Source organism: Ambystoma mexicanum, chromosome 2q, assembly GCF_040938575.1.
Source record: "Ambystoma mexicanum isolate Mex_15411 chromosome 2q, UKY_AmexF1_1, whole genome shotgun sequence".
Lineage (NCBI taxonomy): Eukaryota > Metazoa > Chordata > Amphibia > Caudata > Ambystomatidae > Ambystoma > Ambystoma mexicanum.
In genome coordinates this window covers 309,741,652-309,760,607 of record NC_090924.1, presented here as the reverse complement: position 1 = coordinate 309,760,607, position 18,956 = coordinate 309,741,652, and the positions used below count along the sequence as shown (strand labels likewise).

The 18,956-nt window shown below is 42.6% G+C and overlaps 1 protein-coding gene across 1 annotated transcript in view; it reads right to left on the bottom strand.

The window, feature by feature from the left end:
- Positions 1 to 18,956, bottom strand: part of LOC138568695 (uncharacterized) — a 1,243,988-nt gene that overhangs the window by 1,082,693 nt on the left and 142,339 nt on the right. Inside the window, exon 53 of the mRNA XM_069646472.1 lies at positions 1,647 to 1,759. Within this exon, the coding sequence (XP_069502573.1) occupies positions 1,647 to 1,759 (113 nt within the window). The remainder of the gene's footprint in view (positions 1 to 1,646; positions 1,760 to 18,956) is intronic.

Sequence of the window (18,956 nt, the reverse complement as noted above, 5' to 3'; positions counted from 1 at the left end):
AAGAAACTCGAGGGCCATACTTGAAGCTGAGAGATGCTGAAAGCTGCCTCAAACTGAAAACCCTCTGTCCACTCTGCAAGTCTTCATTCGTTGCTACATGGCCTGTATTAACATTGCGCTCACTCCTCAATTCATTGTAAGGGGACACTTAAATTCCCTTATCCATTTGTTTCCTCACGTAAATATCCCTTATTTAAGTTGAATTCTCAATGTTGTTCTGCCCATTTTGCCCATAGCCTTTCAAGCAGAGGGCCATCATTGACATTAGTTTGTCTATTCTTCAAATAATTTTTTTCTGTTGATAGTTACATCAGACAAATGCACAGTAAAAAATGAGGCCCTCTACACCGATGAACCTTCTACTATGTTCCAATCAAAATAAGGTAGTACTTTGGTCAAACTCCTTATTTCTTGTGAAGATGTAATCTCATGTTCATTTGATTCAAGATATGATTATCTGCCTTCTTTTTACACTCCTCCCCAGATGGGGACATCTCTTGATGTTCTGTGGGCTCCAAAGTTCTCTCCCCTTAAGACACGGAGCCCTACGAAATCTCACAGATCTTAGTGATTTTTCTGTAGCTCCGAGCCTAGCAGTCAACAATCCAATCCTCCAGGTGCTCCATTTCATGCTGGTTGGGTTCTGTTGCACAGAAATATGCATCTCATCACCCTAAAAATATTGGGGCTCATTCTGTCAAAGTTAAGACTGCTTATGTGGCTTTCCAGCCCCATGCCCTGCTAGATGTTCTCAAGCTGGCTACTCCACATGCTTTTTGCAACCACTATTTCCTAGTTAGAAAGTCCAAGGCAGACACTTAGAAACTTGATTTGCTGGTTACAGCATGTTATAATAAGCAAATGCCTCTTCACACTCAAACATTAGTATGTGGGTAAACTCTTGGGGGCTGATTCATGGAATTATTTGCGCCTAAAAACAGGGATTTGAGCGCCATTCTGCCCGCAAATCCCCATTTGTTAAACAAGTATTTGTGGGCAGAATGACGCACAAATCCCCGTTTTTCAGCGCAAATAATTCCATGAATCAGCCCCTTAATGTTTTGGGGATAAGCAAACCAGACACAAGATTAAGTATACGTTTATCACTGTACAGCTTACTGTAGACCTAGTACATAGACCATTTTGCCCATATCACCCATCTCCTCAGTCCATTGTAAAATTCCCAGTATATTTCTAGCCTCTTAGAAAAAGACTAGAGTGCGGTCCTTGGAAGTATGTGAGTGGCAGATGCAGGCATGGTTTTGTGACATGCTCACAAACTCTGGCTCTCTTAAAGCGAATCACTGATTTTTTTAAAAGCTGTACAGAGCACTCTATGGTCCCACCACCTCCAACCTCATATTCCATTACTATGGGGAAAGGAGACTGTGGATTAGGTGTCTGTTAGACACTACAGTGACCATCATATACTTATTTTCCCTTTAAGGCCAATCAATTTTTGTGAAGCTTTCACATTTAGTGCACAATGTCAAACAATACTGTAAGTGAGATTATTAAGACATTGTATAACTGCCCTAACAAGCACAAGTAAAAAAAACATATTATGAAATAGGCAAATGCATAAATACTTAGTCTTTCAATAATGGTTCCATGAAATATCTGATGGTGGGTTAAAACAATCCTACCTTTTCAAAGACTTGGTTGAACTTAACAAGATCTTGAATATTAGACAGCTGAATGAATTGTTTTAGGTACATGTCCACCCATGCTAAGGGATTCGAAGCGTAACATAGTGTGCCTGTATGGGAAACAGAGGTTTATTAAAAGTTGCCTTTAGTCTTCAACGTTGTTTCATTTGTGTTCATGTACAAAATAGTGTATTAGTACAGAAAGATTATGGCTGTGTTTCCTTTGGGTATATGTGGTCCTACAGGCACAAGCAACATAAATTAGAGACTTTTGCAAATGCACAATTATGTAATGCTTAAGCGTTTCGTCATCATTCTGGTTTGCAGGAAAATAACATAGTTTAATAAGCAATGTTACAATCATTCTTGCAATTGTTGTTACTTTAACTAACATACATCTAAATATTACATATTTTGAAAGGTAATACAATATTAAACATATCTTTTACTAGAGGATGATTCAAGGATAATTTAAATATATCACAGTTGTCTCTATCCCATCGAGAATGACATCAAATAGAAGAGGCATGAGAAGCGGCCATGACCTATTCATTCTTCATCTTCAGCAACAAAACCTAAATGCTTTGTGAGAGCAGGATTTCTTATTACATGCCCCCTCTGACTCCAATTCTCCATGTTGCCCTGTTCTTACATAGGTAAACAAGGAGAGGGCCTCCCTTATGGGTTAGAAATACAAGTATGATACACATACAAGTATGATACGACTTACCCTCTTTAATTAAATGGAGAAACCAGAAATGCAGAGCTTCCCCTTTAGCAGTAGCAGGTCCAGATATGATACTCCACTAACAGTTTAGTACCTTTTGGCAAACAGTCGTATTCCAATGATTATCAGATAAAGAAGCAAACCTAAAACCACTTTAGTCAAGTATTAATGAGACAGAGTCACTGATTCTGCTCTCCACGGACATGCAAACTGTTCTACTGGAATGACAATCCTTAAACCTACGACTGTTCGCCACACACCACTGAAATGATGCCACCTTCCCAATAGAAAGAGTACTAGAAGACCATCCTGCCACAAAGCTCATTAACATGTTGCACCATCATTGGTCGCTCAGGCCCAAATGTCCCTCCATTGGTTTTCCCATGCTTAATCTGAATGCAGCTATCCTTCATGCTTTCCAACACATAATAGTCTGACCTCACTTTCAGTTCCCCTAAGATGCATGTCACAGCCACAGTACATTGCATTCCAGAAAGGCAGACATGTTCTTCTTGATCGATTATGCCCATTGCCGTGAGTTACACAGCCCTCACAGTGCTGGACTTTTTTTTTTAAGTCTCTGCTGGAATGCTCTGAGACTTAAAAAAAAAGTCAGACGATCCACCGCAGTTGGTCTTGACCCAGACCTGGAACTGCTAAACAGAAAAGGTTTGCCCTGCCCACAACAGCACCATCGCCAATACAGACATCCTCCAGACACCCCCACCTATAGCAACAGCAAAACATCAAAGCACAACAATACTGTCCACACTTCACAGCTACCAATGAATTGTGTAACAACTCCTACCATGCGCCTTCTTCCCATGGACAATAAAGCAGATAAAACAACCCCTGTTCTGTCACATCTTCACACACAAAACAAAATATGTTAAGATATTTGTTGTGAAGTTGCTTATTCAGAGAGTAAGGCATAATAGGCATGTATTAGAATGCTATGTTAATCTGATTCAAGTAGCTCTGGTGATGTCATAGAACCAACCTGCGAGCTCTTATGTTGTTTCAATGTTCTATGTTTGTCAGTTGGTATCTTTGCACTGGAGCAGAAAGGTCCTCAGCTGTGGGGGGTCTTTTCATCTATTTACTTAAATAAATAACCTATATGAAGACTTACCTGAGCCTCTTTCGTCTTCATAACAATGGCGACGAGGATGGGATGATTAGGAGACCCCCCACGATCTGTCAGCTGTGTGTAAGTCGCTCCGCTAACCCTAGCGTTGAGTGGCCGCCGAGGGAGCTTCAAGCGTCGTGCTCTCAGCGCCGTGTCTTCCCTGCTGATCTCGTCTGGAGATCCGGACCGCCTGATCTTTTGGCTGTGCAGGAGCGGGGCCTGTGAACGAGGTATCCAAATGCGAATCCCCAGTGTCAGCCGGCCGCCCACTGCCAAGTAAGTGACGCGCGCGCTGTCCTGCCAGCGTAGCGGAGGCCCGCAGTGCTGTCGTGTTTATACGAGAACTTTTCGGGGCCGGACCATAACTCCCTGTGCGTACATTACGGGGAGGAGTGCGTTAGCCCACCAGCACTGGGTTGCTGCCCCGCAGTGCAGAAGCGAAGAATCAGCTTACCCGTGTGTGCCGAGGAGCCTCACAACGTTCGTGTGCGGAAATGATTCCGTGCTGTGAACTCGAAGACACCCAAGTTTGACGGGCAGGCAGTGGGCAGGGCACAGCAGAGAACTATACCGTATACACGGTGAAGAACGCGCAGCTCAAATCATCCGAGTGTGGAGAGCTGGCAAAGATTTTCGTTCTTCTTACAGTAAACAAGTGTGCATAAAGCGGTACATTGTCCCAGTTAGAAGCGTTTCTCAGCAACATGACAGGATTACCGGGCATTGCTGGTCCACCAGTTTTTATGCCAATTCCAGGACCTGTTAAGATTTTATGGGCCCAATGGCGCAAAGGCTTTTTGCACTATTTGAAAGCAGCTGGTGGTACATCGTATTCAAGTAAGAGAAAATTAGCTTTGTTACTGCATTTCTTGGGATATGAGGGTCAAAGAGTATACGAGACGCTCCCACAATCCCATGGTGATGGCTCTGGAGATGACATGAACGAGTTTGACGCGGCTTTGATGAAGTTGGATAAGCACTTCAACCCAAAGACCAGCACTATATTAGAGCGTTATAACTTTCGCATGCGTATGCAGGCAGCTGGAGAATCGGTGGAAGAATATGTAACAGCATTGAGACATCTTGCGTTGTCTTGCAAATTTCAAGAGAAATTTGATGAACATATACGCGATCAGTTTATGACACATTGCAGAGCAAATAAAATTCGAGAGGAGATATGGCTGCGAGATGAGCCTAATCTAGATGAGGTGTTGGACATTGCAAGAAGAGTGGAACATTCTTTAGCATGTGTAGCCAAGTTATCTAAAAATGAGATAGGAGATACTAAGGAGAACAAATCTGAAGTTTTAAGTGTGGCGGATGGGAAGCCAAAGAAAAAGTCCAGGGCTCGGCAGCCAAGTCGTGGAGTTGGAGAAGAGAAAAGAGGTCAAGAGACAGTGCAGAAGACTGAGAAGAAGGAGGAAAGACTGTGTTTCCGTTGTGCTAGCAACACACATTTTGCATCATCTGTTGTGTGCCCGGGTCGCAAAGCTACATGTGCTAGGTGCAAAAGGAAGGGGCATTATGCGAACTGCTGTAAAAACTTTCAATTTGGACAGAGTAACCAAAGGAAAGTCCTATATGTAAATGAAGAAGAAGATGGAAGATCGTCTGAAGAGGAAATGTCCATTCCATTGCAGAATGTTGTCATTAACACTGTCGATGTTGTGTCTGAGAGCGAAAACATGGATGATTGTGAGCGTCCATATGCATTAGTCAGAGTAGATGGCCATGAGATATCCATGATGGCAGATTCTGGGTCTAAAATCACTTTAGTTCCTAAAAGTGTGTTTGAGAAGGACATGAAAGGAGAAGTGGCCAGTTTATCCAAACCTGATATAAATCCAGGTGGTTATAATCAAGATAAGATCGACTTATTGGGGTATGTCTGGAGCGAAATTGAGTTCAAGGGACGCAAATGTAAAGGCAAGGTTTATATAACAAAAAGGGGTCAGACATTATTAGGATGGAGGGAGCAGAAAAATCTTGCCATCAGACTAGATCCCAATAAAAGTGAGCAGGTTTTCCAGGTGTCAGAACCATGTGTAGGGTCATGCAAATATGTGGAAGAGCACAGAGGTGTGTTTAATTGGAACATGGGGAAAGTGAAAGGGTTTATACACCAAATTGTTCTAAAACGAAACAGTATACCTGTAGCTGCAAAACTCAGACCAGTACCATTGTCCTTAAGGGAAGGGGTCAAAAAGGAGTTGATGAAGTTGTTACACTTGGGTGTAATTGAGAAGACAGGAGGTGTTGAATGGGTGTCCCCGGTAGTAGTTGTTAAAAAGAGTTCAGGGGATCTAAGATTGTGTATAGACATGCGTGAACTCAACAAATGTGTCATGGTGGACAGACATCCGTTGCCTAACATGTGTGAAATGTTAACCATGCTTGGGCGGGGAAAATTCTTTTCAAAATTGGATATGGCTTCAGCTTATCATCAGATTGAGTTAGAGGAGGGATGTAGAAAATGTACTGCTTTCATCACTCACGAGGGAGTTTTTCAGTTCAGAAGGATGCCGTTTGGATTAGCATCAGCCTCGTCGGTTTTTCAAAAGGTGATGGATCGATTGCTCAGATGTGTGAAGGGGGTGTTTTGTTTCCAAGATGATGTTCTAGTATGCGGGGAAACGCTGGAAGAACATGACAAGAGAGTGTTTGAGGTGTTGAAGATTTTTGAGGAGAGAGGAATTACTTTGAGGCAGGAAAAGTGCAAATTCGCCGTTTCTAAAGTTGATTATTTAGGCCATGAAGTTTCACATGAGGGAGTGAAACCCAAAGAGAGCATTGTAAACTCGATAAAGGTAATTGAAAAACCAACTAATAAAAGTGAACTGCGTTCATTTTTGGGCATGACGGAATTCTATCAAAGGTTCGTCATGAATTATGCATCAAAGGTGTTGGAAATGAGGAAGATTCTAAAAAAGGGAGTTGAATTTATATGGAACAAAAAGTGTGATATGGAATTTGCAAGAATCAAACAAGAGATAGATATGGCCCGCCCGTTAGGGTGTTTTGATACAAAGAGGTGTTCCATCATCACAGTAGATGCCAGTGAGGGTGGTCTGGGTGCAGTACTTTCACAAAAACAGGATGATGGTTCAGAAGAAGTGATAGCGCATGCATCACGTGGCTTGAAAGGTGCGGAGTTAAGGTATTCTGTACTTGAGAAGGAAGCTCTAGCATGTTATTGGGCAGTTGAGAGGTTCAAGAATTTTGTGTGGGGTATGAAATTCATTGTACGCACGGATCATAAGCCCTTAAAGATTATTTTCGAGAGTAAAGGTTTGGATAAGGTGTCACGCAGGGTAGCCGGGTGGGTTACCAGGATGCAAACGCACACATTTTCTATGGAAGTGATTCCCGGGAAGGAGAACAGGTTAGCAGACAATCTCTCAAGGGTGAAAGTTGCAGACCAGGAAGGGCCAATTGAGGAGCTGGAAATGGAAATGGTATTTGTAAACACTGAAGGTATTGTGTCCAAAGAAGAGTGGTTAACAGAGATTGGAAGGGACGTAAGTATTAGCAGGGTAATTACTTACGTATTGACGTCCTTATGGCCCAACAAATCTGAAATGGCCAAGGAGGAAAGACCTTATTGGGAGGTTAGGGATGAGTTATCTGTTATCGATGGTGTTATGTTCAGGTGGGAGAGAGCAGTTGTGCCGGCAGGGTTACGGAGAAGGATTATCGAACTAGCACATACTGGTCATATCGGGATTACCAAAACCAAGGGGGTTTGAGATCGGATTATTGGTGGCCGGGATTTGATAGGGAAGTTGAGAATCGACTGGCAGAATGTCAGTTTTGCATCAAGAGTGGGAAAGGGGTGGAAGCTAGAAAACAACCTCTCATTGATGTAGGTGTTCCAACCAAGGTTTGGAGTGAAATAGCAATGGACATTTTAGGTCCTGTTGAGCTAGGATATGGACGAGGAAAGTATGTGGTGCTTGTGGTTGATTTATTTTCGAGGTGGGTAGAATTCAAGGTTGTTCGTGAAGTATCAGGAGAAAACATGGTGAAGATGTTGCAGGAAATTTTTGCGAAGGAAGGATTACCTGAAAGCGTTCTCACGGATAATGGAACTCAATTTGTGGGAGGTGTATTCCCTGCATATCTAAAGAAATGTGGAATAGATCATAAGAGGGCAGCATTATATCATCCTGAAACTAATGGAATGGTAGAAAGGTTGAATAGATGTGTGATGGAGAGTGTACGAATGGGTGAACAGTGTGGTTTCGACAAGTTAGTAACCATTCAAAATAGAATGTGGGCTTTGCGTATGGCGCCACACTCAGCCACTGGATTGTCCCCTTTTGAGTTAATGAGGGGTAGAAAACCGTCCTCTATGGCATGTCCTCCATGGTTAGGGAGGAGCAGAGATTCGGATGTAGTAATTGATCAAGTGAGACATGTTATGAAAAAGAAGAAGAGTGAATGGGTTGCGAGAGAAAACAAGAGGAGAGGAAGGAAGGAATTACATGTGGAAATAGGTGACTGGGTAAGAATAAAGAAAGGTGTGATAAAGAGGAAGGGAGAGCCATTATATTCTGACCCAGTTAGAGTAATTGCAGTTATGAAAGGTGCTGTGCGAGTAGATGGTGGTCAGGTTTGGAACAAAAATAGAGTTGCTACTGTGAAGAGAGGTCCGAGGTGAGGTGAGCCAAAGGTGAGGAATGGAGTTATGCATGTGCATCTTTAAAAATAAAAAGGGGAGATGTGTTGTGAAGTTGCTTATTCAGAGAGTAAGGCATAATAGGCATGTATTAGAATGCTATGTTAATCTGATTCAAGTAGCTCTGGTGATGTCATAGAACCAACCTGCGAGCTCTTATGTTGTTTCAATGTTCTATGTTTGTCAGTTGGTATCTTTGCACTGGAGCAGAAAGGTCCTCAGCTGTGGGGGGTCTTTTCATCTATTTACTTAAATAAATAACCTATATGAAGACTTACCTGAGCCTCTTTCGTCTTCATAACAATATTCTTCAACCAAACCCATGGTATCCCACGGTACTCCTCACTCTACAGCTCACGGTGCTACTGGATCACAAGTAGATCACAACACAAGCTCATAATCCCTACATTGCATACATTGTTCTCATCCTAGTCCCAACTAGTAGCATCTGTACTGTTTTAATATCTTGTCTCTTTTCTAAGAATGCTACTTTTTCTTCAAAACATACTCCAGAGTCAGTGGAGTAGACAAAGACATGTTTTAAATATTTGTGTTGGTTACAATGAGTTACATCATTTAGTGGTACATCAAAAGTGATACCCACAAGGCACCTCCTATTTCTAGGTGAGCCTATCAGACCATTCCCACTCTCCACTGATGCAGCATACACACAGCATTAACAATTCCAACATCCAAGTAACATAATAGTCAGCAGTCAGCACCTCCCTTCTCTACACACGCACCTACACACACACACTCTCTCCATATATATATATCTTTCTTCCTCTGTCTCTCTCTCTTGCTCTCTCCTGCTCTCTCAAAAGAAATAAAACCTGATTAATTTCTTGAACGAACCATAGTTCTTCAGGCAATCTATACATCTATAAATATATAAACTCAGTGAAAAAACGTTGTTAAAGGGACGTTATGGTTACAAGTAGAAGCGTTATGGTAATCTAAGCAACCATAACTCGCGCCACCACCGTGTACTGCTAAGACTAACACTAATGACATCAAAGATGACATCACAAATGTCATTGATGACCATTGTTCTTCAGGACTGCAATAGAGAGACCATTAGGGCCACATGCGGCTGACATAGAGGCTTTTATAATTAATCTCTCAATGTCAATGGGATCCTTATCTCTAATGCCATGAGAGACAATGTAGAGAGAAGGTCAGAATGGTCCACAGTATTGAAGGCAGCAGAGAGGTCAAGAAGAATAAGAATAGATGAAAGGGTTGTATGCCGAGTGGAAGAGATGAAGTTGCTGAAATTGAGGTGATCTGTCTCAGTAGAATGCAGAAGTCGGAAGCAGATTGAAGATGGGCGCAGAGGTTGTATCAAGGAAGTCAGTGAGTCGATTGGATACTACATGCTATAAGATTTTGAAATAGTGTGGTAAAAGAGAGACTGGGAGAACTTTGTCAGGAGCAGGGTTCTTAAGGAGAGGGATGACAGTAGCTGTCTTATAGGATGAAGGAAAAGTGCCATTGTCAAAAGAGGAGTTGAAGAGGGAAGTAAGATGTGGACACCACTGGGAGCTATGTGCTTCACAATGTGCGGGGACATTGGGTCAGTGGGAGCACTGGAATGGTTAGCCTTGCAGGATAGAGCAATATTCTCATTAGAGTAGGTGGGGCAAAGGAATACATAGTTGCCGGAGAGGAGCCTAGGAGTGGTGTTGAATTCAGGGTCTGGCCATAAATGACTCTGACACTCCAGTGAACTGTTGAGTTATTTACTTAAGTTCAGGTACGTCAAATACAGTTCTTGGAGTCAGGTAAGTAAAAGGGGACATAGGACACCCACCAGCATCCTCTCTCAGGGCTTACATCCTTGCAACTGAGAAACCTGGAACACACTCATAGATAAACATTCTAAGCCCTGCATTCCGTCTCAAGATTCTAGTCACTTGCTCCAGATGCATGCAAAGTTAATCACAACACATCTTCCCTCCATAGGGACAACAAGAACAGCAGTAAAATATGAGTGACAAGATCAATATTTCATCAAAAAAATGTGTCCAGTAAAGTCCCACCTGAAAAACAAAAGATTAAAGAAAGCATTTCACAATAACCAAAAACAACTCCAAAAGTGTAGACCTTGTCACCACTTCAAAATCTATTAACATTAATGTCCATCTGTGGAATAAAATGAATAGTCCACCTGTGGAGAGAACATATTAATCTACCTACATGGAACAGCTAATGATGAGCACTGTTATCAACTTAATAACTCTAATGAAGAAATAATCAACACTCATAACACTTATATCTCATCTGACTCCCTTCACACCACATCCACTGAAGCTACACATCATACACTTAGATCTAAAAATCCAGGCACAGCACCACTCCCTACTCCTGCTACATCACCAGTGAGTAGTTTACATTTGCATTGCCATATATATCACATTGTTTTAGCTGAATTTAAAACCACACTCTTCTTACAAGAGCTAAACACTATAACATTGACATTGCACCTGAGTCAACAACCACCATTCCCCACACACATACCATATAGGCCAATTGAGCATTGAACATGGTAACCAAGTAAAGGAAACGCCCCATCAATGTCCAGAATTCAAGCCTGCAGGACCTTTACTGATAATGTGCTGTGGGAAAATGTAGGGTTAAAGAGCCAGTTCCCAAAAACATGTGTTTTGACACTCATCCAACATCACACTTGTGTCAAAGCAAAAACTAAATAGTGCATCAAATTTTAAGCTTTAAAGTCCACCTGTGGAGAAAACTTGTTAGACACAATATTCCTACCAGCAATCATTGTACTGAATACACTGAACCCAGCAACCTCCACGTGTCAGGCCAATACCACCAAACTTCAAAACTAGGAGCCAGCCCCTTCTGTAATGCAGCCACATAACAAAGGTGCTTCCATTGCACCTTTCTCCCATCAACCGCTGCAATGTTCATCTACGTGACTCCCTGACACAGCATTTTCTCATTTAAACTTTAACCAAAGTCACTTCAATTTTCAGCTCCTCACAGCGCCTGTAGCGCTACACTGAGCTCCAATCCACTGCAGCTCCTCACAGCTCCCTGTAGCACTTCCTTGAGACTCCAGCCTCTGCCATTCCTAACCAATGGACCTCTTGACTTTCCACTGGCACTTTTAAGCAGCTCCCTTGACCTCCTGTCCAATTACTTTTACTCTGCAATGCCGCTTGACAGCCTCTTGCAGCACCTCAGTGCACACTGCAGCATATCACATAGAGGATCATTTGCCCTTACTAAAGCGCATCTTCACTTCAGCAAAGCGCTATACTTCAGCAAAGTGTCTCTTCACATCTGCAGCACCTCTTCACATTTGCAGCACCTCACTGTGCCATATAGAGCCTTTCTGCCTCTGCAGCACCCCTTATGCAGCGACTCTTCACTGCATCTTGCAGCGCCTCACTGCCCTTGCAGCATCACTTCACTGCCCCGTTCACTGCCTCATGCAGCACCTCGCTGCCTCTGCAGCGCCTCTTCACATCCTGTTGCAGTGCCTCACTGCCCTCGCAGCACCTCTTCACTGCCTCAAGCAGCGATCCTTCACTGCCTCATGCAGCAACTCACTGCCTCTGCAGCACCTCTTTGCACATAACAGCGCTCCACTGCCTCTGCAGTACCTCACTGCCTTTGCAGCACCTGTTGACAGCCATGGCTGCTCTCTGATTCCAGTGCCTTCGCAGCGCCTCTGCCTGGGCCTTTCTTGCGCCACTGCCTCTATAGCACCTCTGTCTGGGCCACGCTTGCCCTCACTGCGCCTGCAGCGCCTCACAGCCATCCAGCGCTCTTACCTGAGAGAGAATCACTTCTCTTAGGGGGGCGGTGGGTGTCTCTCTTTGGTGCTGTCCCCCCAGCACAGCCAGCTTCATCCTCGTCGCCAGTGTTGAATTCAGGGTCTGGCCATAAATGACTCTGACACTCCAGTGAACTGTTGAGTTATTTACTTAAGTTCAGGTACGTCAAATACAGTTCTTGGAGTCAGGTAAGTAAAAGGGGACATAGGACACCCACCGGCATCCTCTCTCAGTGCTTACATCCTTACAACTGAGAAACCTGGAAAACACTCATAGATAAACATTCTAAGCCCTGCATTCCGTCTCAAGATTCTAGTCACTTGCTCCAGATGCATGCAAAGTTAATCACAACAAGTGGTAGAGAAAAGTGAGCCGGCAGAGGGGAAATAAGGTAATTAGCAAGGGTATTGTGAATGGTAGACATTTTAGATGCAAAGTATTGAGCAACATCATTTGCAGAAAGACTAGAGGAGATGGATGTGGGTTTAGGAGGTGAGAGAATTGAGTTGAATGTTTTTGGAGGTGCTAAGGTTGGGAGGATTGAAACAAAATGATAGAGAGATAGAAGTCATGTTTGGCAGAGTGAAGAGTAGAGGAATAGTTTGGGAGAGCAGTGAGATAGAGTTAGAGATCAGAGGAATGTCTTGCTCTTTTCCAACTGCAAAGCTTTTTCTGCATAGTTGTTTTCAGGGTGCAGATGAGAGGTGTAATCCTGGGCTGTGGACGGGAGGGTTTAGGAGTGAGTCTAGGAAGAGGGTAGTGACAGAAAAGGGGAGCATAAGGAGCAGTGTTAAAGTTAATGAAAGGTGCAAAGGTGAGTTCAGCACAGGAGGTGACAGAGTGGTTTAGGCCAAAGAAGTAGTCATGGACAGTATCAAGGAAGTCAGTGAGTCGATTGGATACTACATGCTATAGGATTTTGGAATAGTGTGGTAAAAGAGAGACTAGGAGAACTTTGTCAGGAGCAGGGTTCAGCACAGAAGGAGACAGAGCGGTTTAGTTCAAAGAAGTAGTCATGGACTTTTGTAGGAGGGGAAACCTACGCTTAGTAATAGCTGTAATAAATGGAGAGAGTGAGGAAGAAGCAGGAGTGGAGATTGAGGAAAAGACCACAAAGTGATCAGAGGAAGAAGGCGTAGTGGAGATATTAGAGGCAGAGAATTGAGAGGAGATGAGAATAAGGCCAACAGAGTTTCCATTTGCTTGGGTGGGAAGAGAGTGGACAGAAGAGAGTGAGTGGTTAAGTAGAAGAGAGGTAAAGTCAGTGGATAGAGCAGCAGAGAGAGAGGTGGGATTAAAGTCACCAATCACAAGGAGGTGGTGATCGGGAGGGAGCGAGTCAATTTGTTGGGAGATGTGGTTGATTAATTGACCTACTGCACCAGTTGGCCGCTAGAGAGAGATAATATATATATGCCAATGGGGGGCAGTGATTGTGGACATTGTGTGTTCTAATGAGGGTGAATTAGCAAAATATAGGGGAGAAGGAGAGATAGGAATTTCGGAGGATGCAAACAGTTCTATACCACCATCCCTGCCAGAGTGAGTGCAGGTGTAGGCAGGGTCAGGAAGATCAGCAAGGGTTGTAGAGTTAGAGGGAGAGATCCAGGTTTCAGTTAGGGTAATGAGGTCAAGAGAAGGCAATGAGAAAGGAAGAACTCACAGGTAAAGGAGGTTTTATTGCAGACAGACTGCACATTCTAAAGAGCAATAGAAAGAGAGTGAGATGTAGAATCATAGTGACTTTGAGTCTCAGAAATCGAGAGGTGCGGGTTGTAGATGTGAGAAGAGAATGTGCAATGGAAGTTGGGGTTGGAGTAGGTTTTATGAATAGAAAAAAGTAGTGTAGCCATAAGAGATGTGGCATCGAGGAGAAGAGATGATAGGGTTGGGGAAAAGAGTTGAGATGGTTCTGAGTAGGGGCGAGTGAACAGAGATTTACAAGAGAAAGGAAGAGATAGTATGAAAAGTGCATGCTGAGGGTAAAGCCGAGAAGCAGCAATTAAGGGTAATTACAGATAAGTAGCAGCACACAGCAAAGCAAAGGCTCATAGGCTAAGAGGCAAAGAGGCTGGTCAATGTCGCCACAAAATAGACACCACCTCTTTGTTCTATGTCTCTTCTGTTCAGCTTCTGAAAAAGGACCTCAAGCAGCTCCTAATTGCATGAGTTTTGCAACCGTATCACCGGCTGGGGCTGGTCTAGGGACAGGCATCAGGAAACACAAGGTGTAGGTCTGGAAGACTTGTGATGTCGTCACTCAGTCTGTCTCTCGGAAAAACGATAATCAATTTTAATGATGAGGTCAATCAGGACCTGCATCGTCTCGGGTTCAGGTGCATGGATGAGCTTGTCCTTATATGATGTAAGCCACGTCTGAACAAGGTATTTTGTGTGGTTTCTGGTCAACGTGACTCTGTAACTAATTATCGGGATCGTCTCACATACACAATTATGTCTTGAGTCCCCTGCTTGATATCCAATAAATGATTTTGCACAGCTGTAGTATTCTAGGGCATTTCAAACCCTCCAGGAAGGGCTTTTTGACATTGAGGAAGTTCTCTAAGGTGGAACTTCAGTCAGTCACATAAGGAGATGCCCAAGCCAAGGAATTTAGAATATAACCAATCGTGGCCTTACCATTATAAAAATGGATAGGACTGAACATGAAATTAATTCTGCAGTGATTACAGAATTCTGTCAAGAAGCGTTGATCCCCATGATATTTTAGAGTCCCAGAGTGTTCTACGGCACCTTCTGTAATAGGGTCTCTCAATGTCTGTTTTTCCTGTTACAAATACCAACTCTAAACGTGAGGCCCTTAACACGTCCCGTAGTTCCTGTAAGGCCTCCATGTTGGGATGGGGTTTGGGCATTAGGCATCTCAATCTGTCAAGGACCTCTGAATGCTGGTGCTTTGTACCTGTGATCCTGTTGCAGTGGAAAGGCTGCAGCGCCACAATGCCATAGAATTCTCTGGATTGAGCACTAGATAGCTCAGACATACAGCCCCGAACTCCTACTGTGAATAAGAGAGAAAACTGTGCAACTCTACCTTCACCACAATAAGATGTCCCAGTATGGGTGGCGCAAGGACATTGCAAAGGCAGTGAGCCGGGGCACCAGATGAGTTGGAAGCACAGTGGACAAGGAACCACCAGGAGCACAAGGCAAGAAGAAGTAGGCAGAACTAAGGAGACGAAGAAAGAAGGTAGGCAAGGCAAAGAAAGGCAAGGCAGGATAGAGACCAGAGTAGAAAAAAGGGGCGACGCACCACAGGAGTTGTTGAGACGCGTGAAGCACAGCCTCAGCTGAGCTTAAATAGCACCAGATAACAGTGTAGTCACTTCCACCTGTTGCTAAGCAACGCTTTACCGCTTTCAAATGCGCATACGCAGAGCCGAGACCATGGCATCTCGCACATGTGTCATGGCCGGATGTGCCTGGCTAGATATTGGAAAAGGGTGCATCTCCCGAGGTTGGATGAATGGGTCAAAAAACCTAAGGACATATACATTATGGGGAAGATCACGGCTGCAATCCATGGGGGAAGCTCGGGGTTGGAAGGGGAATGGCTGAGGTTCCATAACGCATTTTGAGGTTCAGCCAAAAGACGGCACTGACCCTGAGTATGGTGCCCAACACATAAGTAGGGAGTCGTTTCTAACAGTTATGCACCAGGTTGTTGCTGTTCAGTTTTGATGACTTTTCTGTATTGAAATACGCTTAGCTGTGTTTAGGGGCAGCGTGGCGCGAGGTGGGCTGGGTGGTGAGAGGGAGGGACCAAGCAAGGGAGTGTGAAATGAATGCGATCAATGATCTTGATTATTGAATGTTGAAAATGTATTTTTCCTCACCCTGGTGAAAAATTAATAAAAATGTCATTTTCAAAAAAAGGTTCTGATGCAGTGCCAAAACCGTATTAACTACAGACAAAAAGAGAGAGAGAAAAGTGTTGTCTTAAATTCGAATTTCTAAACATTCACATTAAAAAAATAATAATAATTCTTGGGATTGTCTCTTCTTACAATAAATGTAGAAAGGTACCTGGCAATTCATACATGGGACAAATCAATAGATTGCCATACTTCACTTTAAATGTGGCGATTTCTTCACCAAATGCCACATTAATTGGCTATTCTGCAAACAAAAAACAACCCCACGTGCTTTGTTTCATTGCATTGTAATCATTCATATTGATTCTAACTTTTACAAAAAACTTCTCTAGAGAGGCCTATCAAAAGGAACATTTTTAAAAAAGTTGAGCATTTTTTACGTAGTTTAGGATTGGAAGAGGCCTCTAGAAGTACTTGCAATCTCTGCGGCAGGGTAAATTAAATGCAAAAACATACAGGCTCTGAGTTACATGTGGTCCCATGTAACCATTCTTCAGTATTCTAACGAGATATGATGGAGTACACCAAAAAAGAACTAACCCATTCTACTTTCCTGTTGTACAAAGGTCAAAAGATTCAACTGACTCCCATGATCAAATCTAACAAAGTCTGCGGTCGGATTGTGAAAAAAACCATGGCTGTTTCACCAAATACGGGCTGTAACGTGATGACATCATCACGTCGGTTCACGATGATGTCATCACACCAGCACACAGTGATGTCACATGCAACAGCACTGATCACCCACAGAAAGGCCACAATTTATGGGTTACAAAAGATACATAGCTTGTAAGGCTATCTCAAAAATACCACGAAAATGTCATACACATTCCAAAATGCAAGGCAGATTCAAATACATCCAGAAGACACATATCTGGATGCAAATTACCTAGCCTCATTATCAATATGGTGTAGACCACAAAGGAACCCTTTCTGCTGATCTTTCTGCATAAGCAGGCAGTCCCTATCATACATCCTCCAAAATTCAATGGATGGAACTGATATCCAGGACATAAGAGTTTTCCATTTATAACTCAAAACAATGCTATATCATGTAGAGACATATCTCCTGTTCAAGTGTAGCAGAAGGTGACATTATAAACTCAATATAACCTTATGTGAAACATTCTGCATAGATGGCACTATACCTTCCACAACTATAAAAGAAATATGAACATCCATCACCAATTTTACAAACACATTTAAAAGTCTCTGTTTTAGTATTACTTCGTACATACCAATCAGGTCGTAACACAGACTCATTAAAATAGGAGTTTCTTAAACACAGGTCACAGAGACACATTGTGCCACTCCTTATTGTCATTGAGACCTAAGATATTGCTTTTGGTGCGGAAAATAAGGCTGTGTTCTAAATTAAGCAATTTACGGTTGATCTAATTTTCATTATTCCCCTTAATCTTTTTTAGAATCACCCAACGTATATCCATACATGTGTGAGACTTATTGATAAAATGTTTCACCATGGGTGCCTGTTCAATTCTGTTTTTTGATGCGGCTCCAAAGTTCAATGAGTCTGGTTTTACATTTCCTATTTGTCTTGCCTATGTAGTGTAGGCCCCATGGACTTGTGATCATATAAATTGCATTTCAGTGTTACAGTTAGTATGTTAATTAATATTCCAAGGTTTAGCAAACCCGATATCAACTGTGAGACTCTTGGTGGCAAAAGGGCACATCACACACGATCCACACGGATGGTGGCTGACTACTGGGTGGAGACCCCACAAGGTGCTTTGTTTAGTACTGCAAGGTTTATTTTTGCTGATGTCATTCCTGATAAGAATAGTTCTAATATTCATACTCCTATTAAAGGCTATAATCGCTCTTGGTATCAATATACCGAACGTATGTTTCCAAGTCTTGTAAATAATGTGTTTGATCTTATAGGACTGCCTGCTGAACTGACTCACAAACACCACACACTCCTCTTTTTTCTTCTAATGTTGATGTTCTAGATGGGCATCCCTATTGTTGTTATAAGCGTGTTTCACTGATCTTTTAATTAATCTTGCAGGATAACCCCTGGCCTTCAGTTTGAATGACAAATTACCTACTGCAACCTCAAAAGAATCCCTAGTACTACTGCTCCTTTTTAGCCTCAGGAATTGTCCAAAGGGCAGATTGTCTTTCAAATGTTTGGTGTGAAGGCTACCATAATGAAGCAGGAAATTCCTATCGGTCAATTTAGTATATGGTTTAATCAGCAACATACCATCCTGGTGGTATATGTTTATATCAAGGTAACTTACTTCAACATTGCTCATAGTGGAAGTGAATTTCAGATATCGACTTTGTCCACCCAGCCAATCCACAAACATATGTGCAGTACTCTCAGGCCCTTCCCAAACAATGAAAATGTCATCAATATATCTGAGCATTTAATCAGATGATATTTGTACAGATTGATATCAGAATAGACAGTAGTCTCCTCAGACATCTCTACATATAGATTTGCCAAATTCGGGGCCATGGCTGCCCCCATGGCCGTACCTTCAATCTGCGGAAATAATTGCCCTGAGAACTGAAATCATTTGTCAGGGCTGTTTCAGTACACCACATAATAAACAAATTATTGACCGGGTGGTCATCTTCATGTTTAAGTAGTGTCTCTTTAATAACTTGTAGAGTGGCCTGTTGTGGTATCCGGGTAAAGAGATCAGGCATATTAATAGGTTTTTGGTGGGATCAAACTGTAGACCTTCAATTTTATTTATTGCATCCTTAGTATCCTGCATATAGTTTTTCATTTTTAATACAAAAGGACGCAAGTATTTATCTATATTTTTTTAAAGCGGTTCCAATAATGAATTCACCCCAGAGACAATAGGTCTTCCCAGAGGTTTATCCAATCTCTTATGACTTTAAGGCAAGATGTAAAACACTGGGATCTTCCCACCTTCCTTCACAAGATATTCAGCTTCCTGTATACTGATAATTTTCATTTCTAGAGCCTGATTTACCTTTTCACTAATGGCTTTATTTACTCCACCTTGAGTTTGCGATAGCTGCAGTTATCTGATAGCAAGTTGTTCCATTCTTCTATATAA